Raw genomic sequence first — 15,786 nt, 5'->3', positions numbered from 1 at the left:
GCCAGTGTGGAACAAGACCCTGGAGGAGCTATACTCCAGTGCTGCCTTGGGCCCCATCATGATGTCGGGTGGGTTATCACGATGGCTCCCTGCTGCCCCAAGGTCAAAGGCAGTTGAAAGTGGGCCTATGGGAGGGGGCTCCCTGGTGCCCAGGTACACAGCTTCTTATGCTCATGTTGCTCTAAGCGTCCTGGATGGGGCAGAAAAAATCTAGCCCACGTGTGACTTGGCCCTATGGGTCCCCCTCTACCAGGCTGAGCCCCACCAGATGAGAACAAAGCTGGATTTTAATAATCCCCTCGCCATCTGCTCAGCCCTGCCCCCGCCCCACCTGCGCCTGCAGGGGTTGCCCATAGCACCCCTCTCCTCCTGAGGTGACCCAAATCCCAGGGGGGCCCAGCCCTGAGATGCCTTCTCTCCTCACACCCACCCCTTCCTCAACCCCAGACCCCACCTGGAGAGCAGCAGGAAAGTGTCCTGAGGGATCAGAAGAGCCCAAAGCAGAGGCCCACAGCCTGTGCAGATGCCCAGAGGAGGTGGGGAGTGGGCGAGGGGTTGACAGCTGCAACCTGTCCCTCCTGGGACACGGAGACACCCGCCCCTGGGGCTAGAGCACCCCTTTCAAGCCTGATGTCCCATGCTGCTTCCTGAGGCTGGGCAGAAGGCTCCCTGAGGGCTTCTGGGCAGGGTGGGCAGTGAGTTTGGGAAACACTGGGTTAAACTCAGGAGCATTCTTTGCACAGATGGACTCCTCCAGCCTTCAGAATGCTAATGGGCCTTATGAATGGGGTGGGAGAGGAGGGGGAGGGGAGGGGGAGGAGCGGGGGGGGGAGGGGAGCTGCACCCTGAACACAGCCTCCCGCCCTGCCCCCACCAGGGCTTCTGGACCAAGAACACACTGTGGGGAAGGCCATTTATGTCATCCCTTACTTCCTTCTGGGGTAACTTCTGGTCACCTCAGCCCTCTACATCCCCTGCAGCTGAGATGGAGGGACCAGGGCGTGGGGGAGGTGGTGACAAGGCAGCAGATGTAGTGATGGCCTCACACACTCTAGCCAGAGCCCAGCAGACTCCTGGCCATGCTGGTGCCCAGCCCGTGCCACATGGCCCTGGGCGCCCAGCTCCAGATCCTTTGAGGTTTCCAGCCCGGGGCTTGCCCCTAGCCGGCGGCTTCCCTGCTGCAGATCCTGGGCCTTTACTCTGGCTGTGGCCCTGTGGTGTGAATAGTGCCTCTGGGGCCAAGTTGCAGGCTCTGTAGACCACCAGGACTGCCCACAGCAAGCGCCGCTCGCCATCCTCATCACTACCGCCTGCCTCCACCTGCCTCATGCCCAGGCCTACCACGCCATGCCAGGGTGCAGCAGGCTTCCCAGGATTGGGGGGGCACCTAGAATGTGCAGACAGATGTCAGCTCCCACCTTTGCCTCTCAGGCCAGCTGTGGGAGGCTGAGCAAACCTCTCCCCGGGCCCAGCCTTGGTTTCTGCATGTGGAGACATCAGATGAGATGACCCTGGGCCCAGGCCTGGCACCTCTGACCAGTTTGGCAAGTGTCGCCTTCCCGTGGGTCCACACCCGTGCCCACCCACAAACTGCAGGCCTGGTCTGAGTGGCCACAGGTTGCGCCAGCCCCCTCTCCCATGGGCTCTGGGCAGGGCAAGGGGCTCAGCAAACCCTAGGGAGTCACAGCCGCTGCTTAGCCCGAGTGGCAGGATTGGTGGGGGGACTGGGCTCCCTGACGGGGCTCTCTGACCAGGGCTCTGAGCAGGGTGTATTCTTGGGGTCTCCTGAATCTGCAGAGCAGAGTGTACAGGGTCCTGAATGAGGACCCTGTGGGACCCGGGGCAAGGTCTCCGTCACTCTGGGCCCGTAACCCCTGCGGCTGGGACTGGGCCCAACTCCACGGTGCTCTCCCACGGCAACCATGAAAGCAAAAAGGGGTGAGCTACGCTGAGCTGCTCCCAACCTCTCCTGCCTTTGGTCCTGCCAGCTGGACACCTGACCAGGGCTTCAGCCAGGCAGCCCAGTGCCCATGGGAAGGCCCCCGAGTCCTGGGTCAGGAATACCCAGGAGAGGAGGTCCTGGTTGCTCCCAGTGTCCACCTAGCCCATGCCCCTGCCCAGCACATCTCTGGTAACACCCCCTAATCCTGCCAGGTGGCTGCCATGCACGCGCCAGGTCCGTGCCGCCATGCTCACCACTTCCTTCAACCAGTGGGGGGAGGGGAGGAGGTGCTGCAGCACCCGCCTGGGCCACTTCCGGACCTGCAGCAGCCACCCCCCAGCTGGGGCCCAGGTTTCCCAACCTGTAAAATGGGGCTGCTGGCAGCTTTGGGCCTGGTGACCAGTTCCTTTCTCCTGGGACATTCTGGGTCTGCAGCAACTCCTGTCCCTTCCATCCCTGGGTCTGGCTCAGCACTGGGAGGGCCTGGAGGAGCCTTAAGACCCGGGCCCAGGTCACTGGCTCCCAGAAGGAAGGTGCGCTAAGCCCCTCTTACAGATGTGCCCCACCAGGGCAGGGTGGGAAGGGACGCTCCTACCCTAGGTGGTGGATGTGGGGACGCAGAACAGGCCTCCTCTCTTCTCTCACTGTGCCGCCTCCACCCACACGCCCAGAAGCACCTCTAAATATGAAAGCCATATGTGGCGGGGGAGGGGGCAGCCCAAGAGGGACAAGCCGTGCAGGAGACGGGTGCACCCACGCCAGGTGAGGGGCTGCATCTGTGCCCTGCAGCTGCCAGGCCTCCACGGCAGCCTCGAGGGGCAAGAGTGGGCAGGCAGACAGCAGGAAGCCACCAGGCCGTGACAGCCCCCACTTCCTGCCTCACCCCAGGAAAGAGGAAGGTCCAAGAGCAGGATGAAGCCTCTTCCCAAGACAGGTTAGAGCTGGGCAGCACAGCAGCCCGTCTCTAGGGGGCAAGTCTCCCCTCCACACAACCCTGCCCCACATGGTGCTCAATCTCTGTTGGGTGGTGGGGACCGGATGTGGGGACCGGATGTGGGGGAGACGGCAAAGGTGTGACCCAGGAAGATGAGGCCCAGGAAACAAGCACCGGGGGCTCGGAAGAAATTCTGTCTAGTCCCTCGAGTCTCAGAGAGCCCAAGTTCTCTCTTCAAGGTCACACAGCTGATTAGTGATGGAGTCAAGAGTCACACCCCAGGCGACTTATCCCAAAGCTCATCTAAGAAGAAAAAGGCTTCCAGTGAATTTCCTGGTTGCCCCACAGTCTGCATTCATGGTATCTAAGCTCATCAGCAGTGAGCCCAGGGGGCAAAGTCATGGCCAAGGTCACAGAGAGACTGAGGTAGAATCAGGGCTGGGCTCCACTATGCTCAGAAGGGACCACTGATGTGGGACTTTCCCTTTTCTAAAGTGAGGCAGGAGGTGGTGGCCCCTCCCTAAGACCATGAGAAAGTGCCCCCTCTTAGAGGACTTGGGGACCCCTCCACCCAGCCCTCCAGTTACCTTGGCCCCGAGGCGCAGCTGGTCGATGGTGTTCTCGGCCTCCGCATACTTGGTGAGGAGCTTGTGGTAGTCCTCCTGCAGGAAGGAGAGCACAACCGTCACACCAGGCACGCAGCACCCAGCCCTGCAAGAGGCCCTGGTGGCTGAGCCCCCTCCCTGGAGGTCCCGGGTCCCTGGAGCAGAGTTCAAGGTGGGAACCCAGCAGACATCTCTGGGTGCTGTACATACAGACCCCCCCACGTCCAGATCCTGGGGCACAGGACAGCAAGGCCAGCCCTCAGGAAGCCAGGGTGAGGCCTCGGAGGGCACGTGGATGCACAACCCCCCCAGGGTGGCCCTTTCTCTCTTCCTTGTCCAAATCCCCTGCCCAGCTCTGTGGGGTAGGGCCGCCCACCTTCCCACCGGCACGGCTCCTGGTGTTGAAGCAGCCTGTGCTTCGTGACTATTTTCAAAATCTGGCTGAATGGGTCACCCAAGGGTCCCTTGGTAGAAACACAGGAGACTCAGAAGTCACAGTTTCATTAAATCAGAATCATCTGCCTTCAATGATCAGTGTCACCGGTCACCTCTGCAGGGTGAGAGGAGCCCACTCAAGGTTCTGCAGACAGGTCAGGAAAAGGGCAGATGGAGCCTCTTGGGTCTTCCCCACGGGAGCCAGACCTTGGTGACCACCCGTGAGAGGCAGGAGTTTACTTTTTAGAAAATTCCTGGTCATGAATGCAGAAGGAGCAACAATATGAGAATACTGCAATTTTGTCACCCAAATAAAGGGCTTGGGCAAGGGCACGACTATCGGGCTGAGAACACCACGGTCAGGCCCTTCCCTGGAGGGGGCAGGCGGGCCTGCGGGGCTGTCTCGGGCCACACACTCCTTCCACGGAGCCTGGGCCTCTGGCACACAGACGACGGTGGCCCAAAAAAGCATCTTGCTCAGATGGCCAGTGGCCCCACGAGATGCCCGGGTGAAGGTGAAGGATGGGGGTGGCTCCCAGGGGGCACCAGCCTCCCATAATAAGTTCCAAGGAAGAAGCAAGAGGACAGACATGGGTTGAAAGAGAATCGAAAAGAAGGGAAAGAGAGAACACAGGGGGAGGCCTGGAAGTGAGTCAGACGTCAGACAGGAGCTCCTGGGACCACTCCCTGAAAGGACCCTGAAGGACCCTCAAACTCACTGAGAGGAACACCACGGGGCACACAGACCAGGGGTTGAGAGCCGCCTGGGTATCTGAACCACGGTGTCCAGGGCCTTTTAGGTCTCACGTGGCATGGCGGCCATGCTCAGGCAGGTGGTCATTACTGAGGCACTAAGAGGTGAAATGACTGGGGGCCTGGAACTCGGCTTCCCGAAGGGGGGCAGGGGGTGTCAGACACAGATGGAGAAGGCTTTGGCAGCTGCTGGAGCACACAATGTGGCGTCCACTGTACGATTCTCCCCCGAGTGTATCTGGGTTTCTCCCAGCAGGGGTTGACCACAGCAGACGTGAGCAGTCCTGGCTCTTTTTGACCAAAGGGCTTAGGTCTGCCTCATGGCTCAGGGGACAGCTCTCCCACCGCTGGCAGGGGACTCCTGGCCAGACCCAAGACTCCCTATCCCTGCCTGCCTCCGTCACAGCCAACAGGTGCCCGGGTGACTTGATCCTAGGCAGGAGCCCTGCTCACCTGGAGTTGGTGGACCAGCTCAGTGGCCTGTTCGGGCGTCTGAAACTCCTGGGGTACCCTGGAGATAGGGTGGGCAGGAGGTGGGTCCTTGGCCAGAGATGCTTCTCCACTGCTCAGCAGCACCTCCTGTACGATCTCGGCTGGTGACTTGAAGATCAGGGGCCCAGTGGGGCCCTGAGGCTGCCTGTTATGGCTTCGGGACTTGGGGGGGCGGTAGCTCTCATCTTTGGGAAACCTCACTCGCGGCCCCACCTTGGAGAAATCAGGGAGCGGGTGGTTCAGACGCCCCCGGCCATACTTGGGGGCATCAGAAGAGGAGTGGTTGGCCAGAGTGGCTCTGTGCCTGGGCAGAGACCTGTCCTTCTGAGCTGGCCTAGGCCGGGGATTCTGGAGGCTGACGGAGCCAGTGAATCGGGAGGGCAATGGCTTAGGTGATGTCTTCGTCTGCTTCCAGGCCTGGGCTGCAGGCCGTGACAGGCTGGTGGTAGCTCTTTTCCATGTGCCTGTAGCGTTCTGGGGGCTCTGGGCTGGTGGTGCTAAGGGGTCCTGGAATTCTGTGGGCGTTGCCGGAGCAACACTGCCTCCAGTTCTGTCATCTGGGTTGAGGTGGTGGCGGGGGCTCTGTGGCAGGTTTTCTGCCAGGGCAGTGGGCTGGGGGACATCCGTCTCTCTCTCCCAGGAAGAATTAAGGCTGTCACTGCTGCGGCCCAGGCTCATGGTGCCACTGCTCCAAGACCTGGCAGAGCCGAGTTCAACAGATGGGTTGACTTCAGAATGTTCTGGAAGTTGGCTTCCACTGGCTTGTTGGCCAGAGGCCACCCAGCCTCTGGCCTGAGCCTGCCCCTGGGCCACAGTGCAGGTGTTCCCGCGGTGCTCTGAGCTGAGAGCAGCCTCCTGCCCCGGCCTCGGGGAGCTCTCCCCAGGGTCCTCAGCTTCAGGACTCCCAGGGACTTCATCTGAGTCTTCTTCAGTCATGTTCAACTGACAGTCCTGCTGGGGGGGCCAGTGGAGAGGCAGGGTGGAACTTTCTGGGCTGTCCACGACCTCTGCTTCAGGCTCTGGAAAGACAGTCATCTGTCACTTATCGCGGGCTGGTCAGGCTATGTGACTTAACCCCACGTCACTTCAACCTCCTGCTTCAGGGATGGCAAGAATCCCGACGAGCCCCCACAGAGCCAAGTACTTCTGGGACACCTCTTCAATCTCCAGCCGCAAACCTGGATGGCCACACCCCCTGCAGGGTCTCCCATCTCAGCAAATGGCAGTGCCACCTACCCAGCTGCCCAAGACAGAGGCCTGGAGGCATCTCCGTCACTTCTCTCCCCCTAATGCTCTACTCTGTCACCTGGCCCTGTCCCATTATCTCCTCCAGAGCTCTCAAACTTGCTGACTGCTCTGAAGTTCATCACCACCGCTGTGCCCCGGCCCATATCCTCTCAGGCCTGGACATTGAAGTAGCCACCTGCTTACCTCCTCAGGCCACACCCTCGTCTCATCTGCACCTCCCTGTTGCTCTAGGACAAAAGCGGGCCCTACGGCCCCTGCCACTCAGACCCCACTGGCTCCACGGACCCATCTCTCTCCATGTTCACCTAAGCTCTCCCTGCTCCCAACCGAGCCCCTCGTTCCCTCCTGGGTGCACACGCTTTGCCCTCTGCAGGGCTCCTCCCTCTGCCCAGGGAGTGCCTCCTAGTCGTCCTTGAGCACCAGCTCCACTTGGCTCCACAGGGAAGTCCTGAGCCCCCCACCACGAGGTCACATTCTCCAGTGTACACTCTCAAGGGGCGGACGGCTGCACTTTGTGACACCCATCTCAGGGGCTGCAGCCCTGAGATGTTTGTTTGTGTCACCTGCTCATTAATGAAGGTCCCTAGGACACTGTAAGCTCTGCGAGGACAATGACAGGCACGGTGGGCACCGCTGCATCGGCAGAGCAGGTGCTCAACACCCGGCGCTGACTGGGGAGAAAGAAGGGGAAGAAGGTCATGTGTGTGAAGCCCTAAGGCAGAGGAGTGGCTGGATGACTATACAGTGGGTGCTCAGGAACACCCCCACCCCCACCGTCATTGTCCTCATCCCCGTCCCCTTGTCACCCCGTCCAGCCACTGTCCGCAGTGTGCTTGTTAAGCACCTGCTCTTTCGTCTTCTGGGATAGAAGAGTTTCATGAGCGAGTCTGGGTGACCCCAAGAATATGCTCTCTGCTCTGGCTGGGCACACCCTGGTCACTCCATGTCACTTGTGCCTCCCAGGCGCATTCTCCTCCCTTGACGGCCGCTTTAGAGCAGCACATCTGAGGCCCAGAGGCATGAACTTGCTCTTGGGTAACTTCAGAGAAGCCCTGGACCTCGAACCCAGGCCTGGCTGTGCAGTCGACCTTGGAGCCAGGGTTCACTCAGTTCCTCTGACCCCTCCCTGGGGCCTGGGCGAGTCACTGACCTCTCTGGTGACCTTATTCAAACTGGAGGCCTGGCCCTCCTACCTGGCAGAGCAGGGAGTGAAGGGAGGAGAGAAGGCCAGGCTCGGTCCAGTCCTGTGTCCAGCACATGGGATAGACCCAGGGACATGGTGGCAGCTGTTACATCATTGCAGGGGTCAGTTACCATGTGGCCCCAGGAAGGGGCGCCTCTGTCCTGTTACACAGGGCATCTCAGTCCCTATTCCCTGAAGGAGCCCAGATGCCCACTGAGCAGGCACGCGGGGCACATCGGGCACAGGACACCCTGGCCTAATGGCTCCTCTCCCACCCACAGGGGCTCTGCTGATGCCCAGGGCCCTGAAACGGGCCTTTCCGTCACAATCTAAGTGCAGTCACACCATGTGTCAAGCCCGGTGTCCAGCAGCACCGGCACCCCCTTCACAGACGGGGAAACCAAGATCAGGGAAGAGTCCTGGCAGGAAAAGCCGGGGGATGGTCTGCGGCGGGCTTGATGCGAAGGGAAACGAGGACCACCAAGATGGCCACGCTAGTGAGAGTCCAAGGCCTCGAAGGGAACACAACCCCTGCACCAGGCCTTCCCACCACCAAAGGTGTCACAGACCCCGGTGTTCCAGGAGGAGCCGGTGACACCGCCATTTATGATCACACGAGAAGCACCACGACACCTGGGGCGTGGAAGGTCCCGCCGTGGACACACACCTGGACCTCCAGGCCAGCGTGAGGGGTGGCTTGTGGCGGTGTGGGGAGGGCGGAGGACTTAACAAGGGGCAGGTGACGAGGAGCACGCGGAACGCTGGTCCACGTCCCATCACGTCTGCACATCCGCGCCCCGGGAAATGGGGGTTCTCCGTGGGTGGGATACGGAGCAACTGTTCATTTCACCTCTTTTTTGTGTTTGGGGGTCTGATGCCACGTGCAGTGTCACAGCTAAAGTCATTTAAGGTCTTGAGTCATAGATTTTATATTATAAAATGAAAACTTTCAAGGCTCCCCGACTCCCTGGATGCCGGGATGTTTTGGGGACAAGACACCACTGAGGGTGGGAGGGGGGGGTCAGACTCACCTTCTCCTGAAGACCCTCCTGACTCCTGCGGGTCTGGGGCCCACTCCAGGGGTGGCAGATGCTGCTGGGCCAGGCGGAAGTCCTCCAGGAGCTCGGGGCTGGCGGCACTGGGGAAGGGCCGCCCGTCCCCCCAGCCGCGAGTGTTAATCCTCTCTGCATCCTTTTCCTCAACCCAGGCCCAGCGCCGCCGCTGCTGGGGCCCCTTCCCTAGGCCTGGCCCGGCCCAGTGGACCTCAGTCCCCGAGCTGGCCATCAGCCTGGCTCGGACTTCACCTCCGCCGCTTCATCTTCAGGAGACAGAGCTGCTGCTGGGGACCCCAGAGTCACCGCAGGCTCTTCTCAGCACCAGCCATCCTGCCTGTGGCCTGTGGGGGACACAATCAAGAGACAACGTTATTCTTAGAGACTCCTCCTTGGTTCAGAACAAGAGCAAGTCACCAGGAGGACTCAGGGGCCAGCGGGCCCTGTCCACTCCCGCTCCATCCTCTTGAAGCTGCAGGACCTTGGGAGAGACATTTTGTCTCCACTTGATATATTGGTCACACTGGGATAAGAATCTCCCTCTAGGGTTTTATAAAACTCCCTGGGACACTAGATAAGGACACCAGCGGCCAGCACACCAACCACAGGTGTCTGGTGTCACTGTTATCACTGACCATCCAGTGACTGTCCCTGTGGACCAGGGTCCACACACAGGCCCTGCTCCCTGGAGGATTGGCAGCCTGGGGGAGCAGAGATGCCCAGGCCAGCACAGCTCCAGGTGACAGGTGGTGACTGCCATTTATAATGGGGAAGAGAATTTAGGTTCAAAGTGGGGAATGCTGAAGAGATCATCCCAGGGGGTGAACTAATTGAAAACAGGCGCCCAAACAAACCCAGGCCCATACCTGTCCACAGCTCTGGGCACAGCGGCCCAAGGGTAGAAGCACCCGTGTCCATGGATGGACGGATGGGTAAACTACGTGTGGCTTCGGCACACAATGAAGTATTAATCAGCCACAAAAAGGAATGAGGGGGATTAAAGGGGGCTGCAGTCTTGACACTGGTCCCTTGCACCATGCGAAGTGAGGGAAGTCAGACACTGAAGCCATGTGGTGCACCAAGCCACCTATAGGGGTGTCCAGACGGCAGGTCTACACACAGAGAGGAGGAGGGCGGGTGGGCAGGGGCAGGGGAGAGAATGGTCCAGAACTGCTTGACAGGTAGGGTTTCCATTTGGGATGACAAAAGTGTTCTGGAAGTACAGAGGAGGGCGACCGAGTGCAGTGGACACACTAAATGGCACTGAACTGCTCACGTCGAAGTGGTTGATGTATGTTCTATCCATCTCACTTCAATACAGAGGAAAAAACTAACAGGGCATTCCAGACAAGGGGACCAGGGGACACAGGCCAGGGCTGGAGGGATGAGCCTGGCGGGTGCTGCTCTGGACAAGGGGAGGTCTCCCACGTACTGGGGTAACTGGGGCCTGGTGACACTGGCAGCAGGGAAAGTGGCGAGGGAAGGGGTAGACAGCCCCAGGCGGGCCTCTCAGGTCCTGTGTCCAGCACAGAGTGTGTCCCAGTGGGCCTGGGCAGTTCCTCTGGCTGCTCTGAGGGAGTGAAGCGGAGCAGGAGGCCTGGCCAGAGCTGGGATGGACCCTGGTCAAGGGGATGGTGGCCCGAGGAGGCGTCTCCTCTCCTCCCCTTCTCCCTCTGCGGCTTCCCGCTCTCCTACATCCAGCCCCTTCCAGCGCTCCCTGGGAGCCAGGACTGGAGCGCAGGGCCAACAAGCAGGAGCACAGCCATGGGAGCCCCCAGCCCTCCACCCTCCACCGCGGGGCAGCCCCAGGCTGGCTCAGGAAAGGCCTGTTCTATAGGTGGGAGGACCAGCCCAGAGTGGGGAGGGGCCTGCCCCGAAGCCACACAGGGGTCCGGCAGGCCAGGAGGAAGTGGGTGTGCAGCCCACGGCCTGGGCTCTCCCCTCCATGCTGTGGCCAGGCGGGTGCGAGGACAGGCTCTCGAGACAGAGGGCAGGAGCCTCGCTTCATTCAGTTGAGAAAGTGAACAGGAGGCTATTTCTGGACATAGAGCTCCCTAGGGAACAGTGTGGCCCAGGAAAGGCCAACTTCTCAAGGACGGGGTAAGCACAGGAATGACCCTCGGCTCGGCTGCTGCCCCAGCTCGGGGACAGGGCCCCACGGCTTCTCCTTCCTCCTCTCTGCCCCTAGTGCGCAGCCCCAGAATTTCTTCCCTGTCACCCCTTGGGTCGCCCCTCAGCCCCATCATCCTCACCACGTAAGATGTCCCCACTCCGCCCGCCCGGCTGGACATGTGACATCTTCTCTGCCTCCCCTGCTTCCTGTCACAGGTGAACTTCTTTCAAATGATAAAACCGAAGCTCAGCAGCTGGAGCTGGGGCTGGGGCTCAGGGGTGGAGCGCTTGCCTGGCACATGTGAGGCACTGGGTTCCATGCTCAGCACCACATGGAAATAAGTGAACAAAATATCTAAAAACCCTGAAGCTCAGCAGAGAATAGTGATGTGTCCAAGATCACCCAGCTGGTCAGTGCCCGGGCACAATTTGTGACCATCAGTCCTGGCCCAGTGGGCTACTGATTTTTATTTTTGATCATACAACCCATCAGTAAGAATATATTTTTTTATTACTTCCCGTATATAACCTTGTGCCAATACACTACGTGTATTAGATGAAATATCTCCAGGAGCTGTGGGCCGCCGGGATTCCTTGGCAGTGACCTTGACCTTGAGTGTGTGTGAGGACCCTCTGGGCATGCGGATGCCTGGGTCCAACCGCAGAGAGCCTGGCTCTCTCTGCCTGGGGATGGCCAGGAACTGCACCTAGCCAGGCCTGGGCAGGGCCCACCCTCGGAAGCTCGCTGGCCTTTCCTGGTTTCCGCCACACACAGGAACAGGGGCAGCAGGTGCTGCCCACTACCTGCTGCTTCTCCCTCTGAGCCCCCTGTGAATCTCACTGTCACCAGGAAATGCAGCACATCAGAGGCAGCTGCTGTCACTGGCTGAGTGGAAGCTGACCCCAGGAGGACCAGCCCTGTCAGGACTAAGGCCCCCCAGGACTGGACCTTCAGGCTCAGGGTCCCCAGGTGCTCTGGAGAGACCACCCCTCTTTCTGCAAATCTGCTCCCTGTCTCTATGTCTCCATGTCACCTCCTCAACCTTCCACAGACCCCTGTGATCTTTCAGTTAAAAGATCAGCCCAGGAAGGGGCCCGGGGAGGCGTGTGGTTTTTTGACTTTTTAAAGGGCTTTTTTCTAACCCTGCCTAGAGCAGCCTGACCAATCACAGAGGCCTCTGTGTGCACCAAGAGGAACATCCTGTCTTCTGGGATGACTCAGTCACTGCAGAAATCTCACTGTGACCAGGGGACGCAGCACGTCAGAGGCCGCTGCAGTGGCTGGCTGCAGGTCTGCACCTGCCCCTCAGGCCCCTGCGTCTGTGAGCCTTCCCTGGGCAAGACCTGTGTCCACCACGCCAGACACAGCCCTCAGTGCCACTGAGCCCGGCACCTGCCAGTCAGCTAGTCAGTCAACCAGCACATAGCAGTGCCCATCATGTGCTGCCCAGTGGGCATCAGGTGCCCGTGCTGCTGCCACTCTTGGCATGCGTCTGGGCTGAAACTGTCCTCACTGTCACACAGAAAGCACCACGCCCTGGCTGCTGCCCAGAGGGCATGGCCTTGCTGGGCAGGCAGGGAAGCAGGGATAGGGCTAAGGACACCTCAGCTCCTAAGGGCCTCAGAACTGTCATCCCCCGCCTCCCTCGGGTCCCAATTCAAAGGACCAAAGATCCATACTGAGCGCCCGGTGGGTACCAATCAATTAAGAAAAAAAAAAAATCCTGGGACTTCCTACCTACTGGAGGCCAGGCACTACTAAAGACACAAGGAGCCGGGCGCGGTGCCCATGCCTGTCATCTCAGTGGCCCAGGAGGCTGAGGCAGGAGGATCGCAAGTTCAAAGCCAGCCTCAGCAAAAGTAAGGCCCTAAGCAACTCGGCGAGACCCTGTCTCTAAATAAAATGGGGCTCCATGGTCAAGTGCCCCTGAGTTCCATCCCCAGTACCCCCCCCAACCCCGCCTCCGCCAAAAAGACACACAAGGAATACAGAAAAGAGTAGAAGCTTTCCAAAATTTCATACAGGACAGGAAGGAGACAATACAGAAGGGTCACTGAAGGAGGAAGCTTTGGGGTGGGCTTCAGGGACAAAGCAGATTTAGGGGAGAGCGAGGAAAGGCATTCTGGGCAGAGGGAACAGCACAGGCAAAGGCACGGGGTCCAAAGCATGAGCTGAACTTGAGAACTAGAGGCAGGGTCCTCAGGAGACAGACAAAGGCAGGGCGCAGCAGACAGCCTCCAGGGGGGCATGGTGAGGTGGCTGCTCTTTCTGCCAAACCTGAGCTAGAAGCCGACTCTAGGAGGACCAGCCCTGTCAGGACTAAGGCCCCCAAGGACTGGGCCTTCAGACTCAGGGTCCCAGGTGCCCTGGAGAGACCACCTCCTTTCTGCAAATCTGCTCCCCATATCCATGTCACCTCCTTAACCTCCCACGGACCCCTGTGATCTTCCAGTTGAAAGATCACAGGTCAGATTCCTCTTCCCCACAACCCACACAGAGGGGCTCTCAGCCATTCCAAAACTGAGTCCCCCCTCCCTGGCTCGTGCCATCCGATTCCAGGGTGCTCCTGTGCATATGCCCATCCACGCCTCGTACCCTCTGAAGCCCCTTCCCATCCAGCCAGGGACAGCCCCTGCTCTCGCCCCACCCTGACTCCTCCCACATAAGGAAACAGAGGCGCAGACAAGCAGCAGGCCGTGGCGAGACTCACAGCCTGTGCCAGGGTGCTCTGGTGCGAGGACTGGGGAACAGCAGCCACCAGACTTGTGGGGGAGCAGGAGGAAGGGTAAGGAAGACTCCCCGGCCCAGCCCCATAGCCAGCAGCTGGGTCCTGCAAGAGACCTGGCCATGGAGCTCAGCAGCCTGGTCAGCGGGCAGGCACAGACCACTGCTCTCCAGGGCTGGCCTCGGGCTGCGCAGAAGCTGGTCCTCAAAGAAGTATGGGCCACTGCCTCTGAACACACCCACTGCCCCCAGAGCCCTGGAGCAGCAGGGCTGCAGAGAAAGAGGAAGGGGCCCTGGTGTCGGGGACTCTGCCCTCACCACCCCTGGGCTCTCTGCCTGCCCTTATGTGGCAGAAAGGGCCACTCCTGGGGGGATCCCCGCTGCCTCTGGCTGCTCCCCACCCCACGTGTCTGAGGCCCCTTGGTGACCCAGAGTACCAACTCAGCATGTGCAGGAGGGGACGCCTAGGCACGGAGGGAGAGCACCATCCAGGTTCACTGGACACGGGATCCAGGCTGGGCCTGGACTCTTGCACCCCGAGCCAGAGGAAAGCCCTCAAGTCCACCCTCGCCTGGCCCGGCCCCCCTAAGCCCTGGAGAAGTGGTAACAGCTGCCACAGCGCAACTTCCTGGCTGGGCTGGTCCGGGCGGCTGTCCTGGAGTCTGCTCCGGACTGGCCGGTCCAGGGAAGCCGTCCTTCCCGCCAGCCCTCCCTCCTTACCTCGCTGGGGATCCACCGTCCTGCAGCTGGGGCTCAGAGGACCTGCCTGGGAGGCCTTTGTTGCAGGGAGCCCCCTGCTCCGTCGCGCCCTCACCAGCCTCTGCCAGGCAGCCCAAGCTGCTCACAGACAGCATCTCTCCCCACCTCTCCCCGCCCCGCGCAGCTGAGGCCACCGCCTGCCTGCCTCCCTCGGCAGGAAGCGCCCGCCTGATTTCCTACAAGTGTTTGTCAGAAGGAGGGGTTCGCGGTGCAGAGCGAGAGCCCAGGCGCTTAACCCCTTGCAGTTCAACAGTGGGTCTGCGCTGCCCTGGAGAGGTGCTCACCGGATCTTCTGATGTCACAGGCTTGGGACCATCTTACACACTAGCCTCCAGGTACAGACTGGGAGACTGGGGCCCAGAGAAGTTTAGAGGCTTGGCCAAGGTCACACAGCTGCCAGGGAGGAGGCCTGAAGCCTCTATCCTCTGCTTGCTTCTTCCGTGGCTCCTTTCCTCCCGTGATCCCTTTCCTCCCGTGACCCCTTTCTTCCCGTGACCTTGGCCGACTGTACAGTGGGGGCTTAGATTGGATGCTCCCTGGGGACCTTCCAACTCCAATACTGTTTTCCAAATGACAACAGGATCCAGGCTGGGCCTGGACACTCCCCAGGGGGGCATGAGACTCCTCACCTCTGCAACAGCCTCACCCTAATGTGGCTACAGCCACCATGGAGGTAGGGACCTGGCTGAGCTGGTGGATTTCCCTGTTGTAAGTGCCCCTGGGGGGCTCCCCAGGGGTCCAGGCACAGATTTATCCAGTGGCTCTGCCATCCTTCCCCAGGCTGCCCAGCGGGCGCCCCCTGAGCGCGCCAGGTGCCAGGTGTATGGCACACACAGTGCAGGTGGAGCACTGCCCCGCTGCCCTGGGGACACACAGCCAAGAAGCTAGAGAGGTGTGCAGGGGACAGAGTGGGGAGGCGCAGGGTGACCAGTTCTGACACCGGGGCTCACCCCTGAGCAGCAGAGTCTGCCTCTGGTCACCTATAACTTCCAAGGTCCAGGTGGCTGGGACTTGTCCTGTGGAAAACCCGAGGGACGAAGAGCAGCAGGTTGGGGAGGAGGCCTGGGATGGGCAGGAAGGGCTGTGAGAGCCACAGGGGTGGAAGTCGGAGCAAGCCGCAGGAGGGCCACGGAGAGCCGGGGCCACGGAGAGCCGGGTGTGGGGGGGCTGGCCCGAGGCCAGCGGGGCCAGCCAGGGGGTCAGGAGCCACGGTGGAGGGGGGCACGGGGTCAGTGGAGAGGGGCAGGGCTGGTCCACGGTGCCAGCTCCCAGTGCTGCCCCACCCTCTATCCAGAGAGGCTCGAGAAACAAGCAGAACAGCCCTCACAGCTGTCCCAAAGCCTCCAGGTGACGGACAGTGGTGTCTCCATTGGAGAGAAGGCAATCCCAACCTGCGCCCAAGTCCCAGCCCCACTTCCTACTGGCTGTGACCTCTGACCTTCTTTAAGCCTAAGTCTCTGGCAGGGCTAGGAGTAGCCACCGTAGAGCTGAGGCAACACCCGCCGAGCGCAGGGCAGGGGACCCAGAGCAGCTCAGCCCGAGTTCA

The 15,786-nt window shown here is 60.5% G+C and overlaps 1 protein-coding gene across 4 annotated transcripts in view; it reads right to left on the bottom strand.

Moving 5' to 3' along the window:
• Positions 1–15,786, bottom strand: part of AKNA (AT-hook transcription factor) — a 43,907-nt gene that overhangs the window by 22,409 nt on the left and 5,712 nt on the right. For 3 of the 4 annotated variants that reach the window (XM_081274332.1, XM_081274334.1, XM_081274335.1), the window contains exons 1-4: positions 14,202–14,352; positions 8,624–8,988; positions 5,123–6,180; positions 3,464–3,538 (exon numbers count right to left, since the gene is read on the bottom strand). In XM_081274332.1, coding sequence (XP_081130458.1) covers positions 3,464–3,538; positions 5,123–6,180; positions 8,624–8,876 — 1,386 coding nt within the window. In that variant the 5' untranslated portion in view covers positions 8,877–8,988; positions 14,202–14,352. Of the gene's footprint in view, positions 1–3,463; positions 3,539–5,122; positions 6,181–8,623; positions 8,989–14,201; positions 14,353–15,786 lie in introns of those variants that run through there. The other variant, XM_081274333.1, reaches the window with a different exon arrangement.

The sequence above is a fragment of the Spermophilus citellus genome (genome assembly GCF_964194105.1).
Source record: "Spermophilus citellus genome assembly, chromosome: 2".
In the NCBI taxonomy this organism is placed as follows: Eukaryota; Metazoa; Chordata; class Mammalia; order Rodentia; family Sciuridae; genus Spermophilus; species Spermophilus citellus.
The sequence above is the reverse complement of the archived record's forward strand: the minus strand, read 5'-3'. Positions and strand labels throughout refer to the sequence as shown.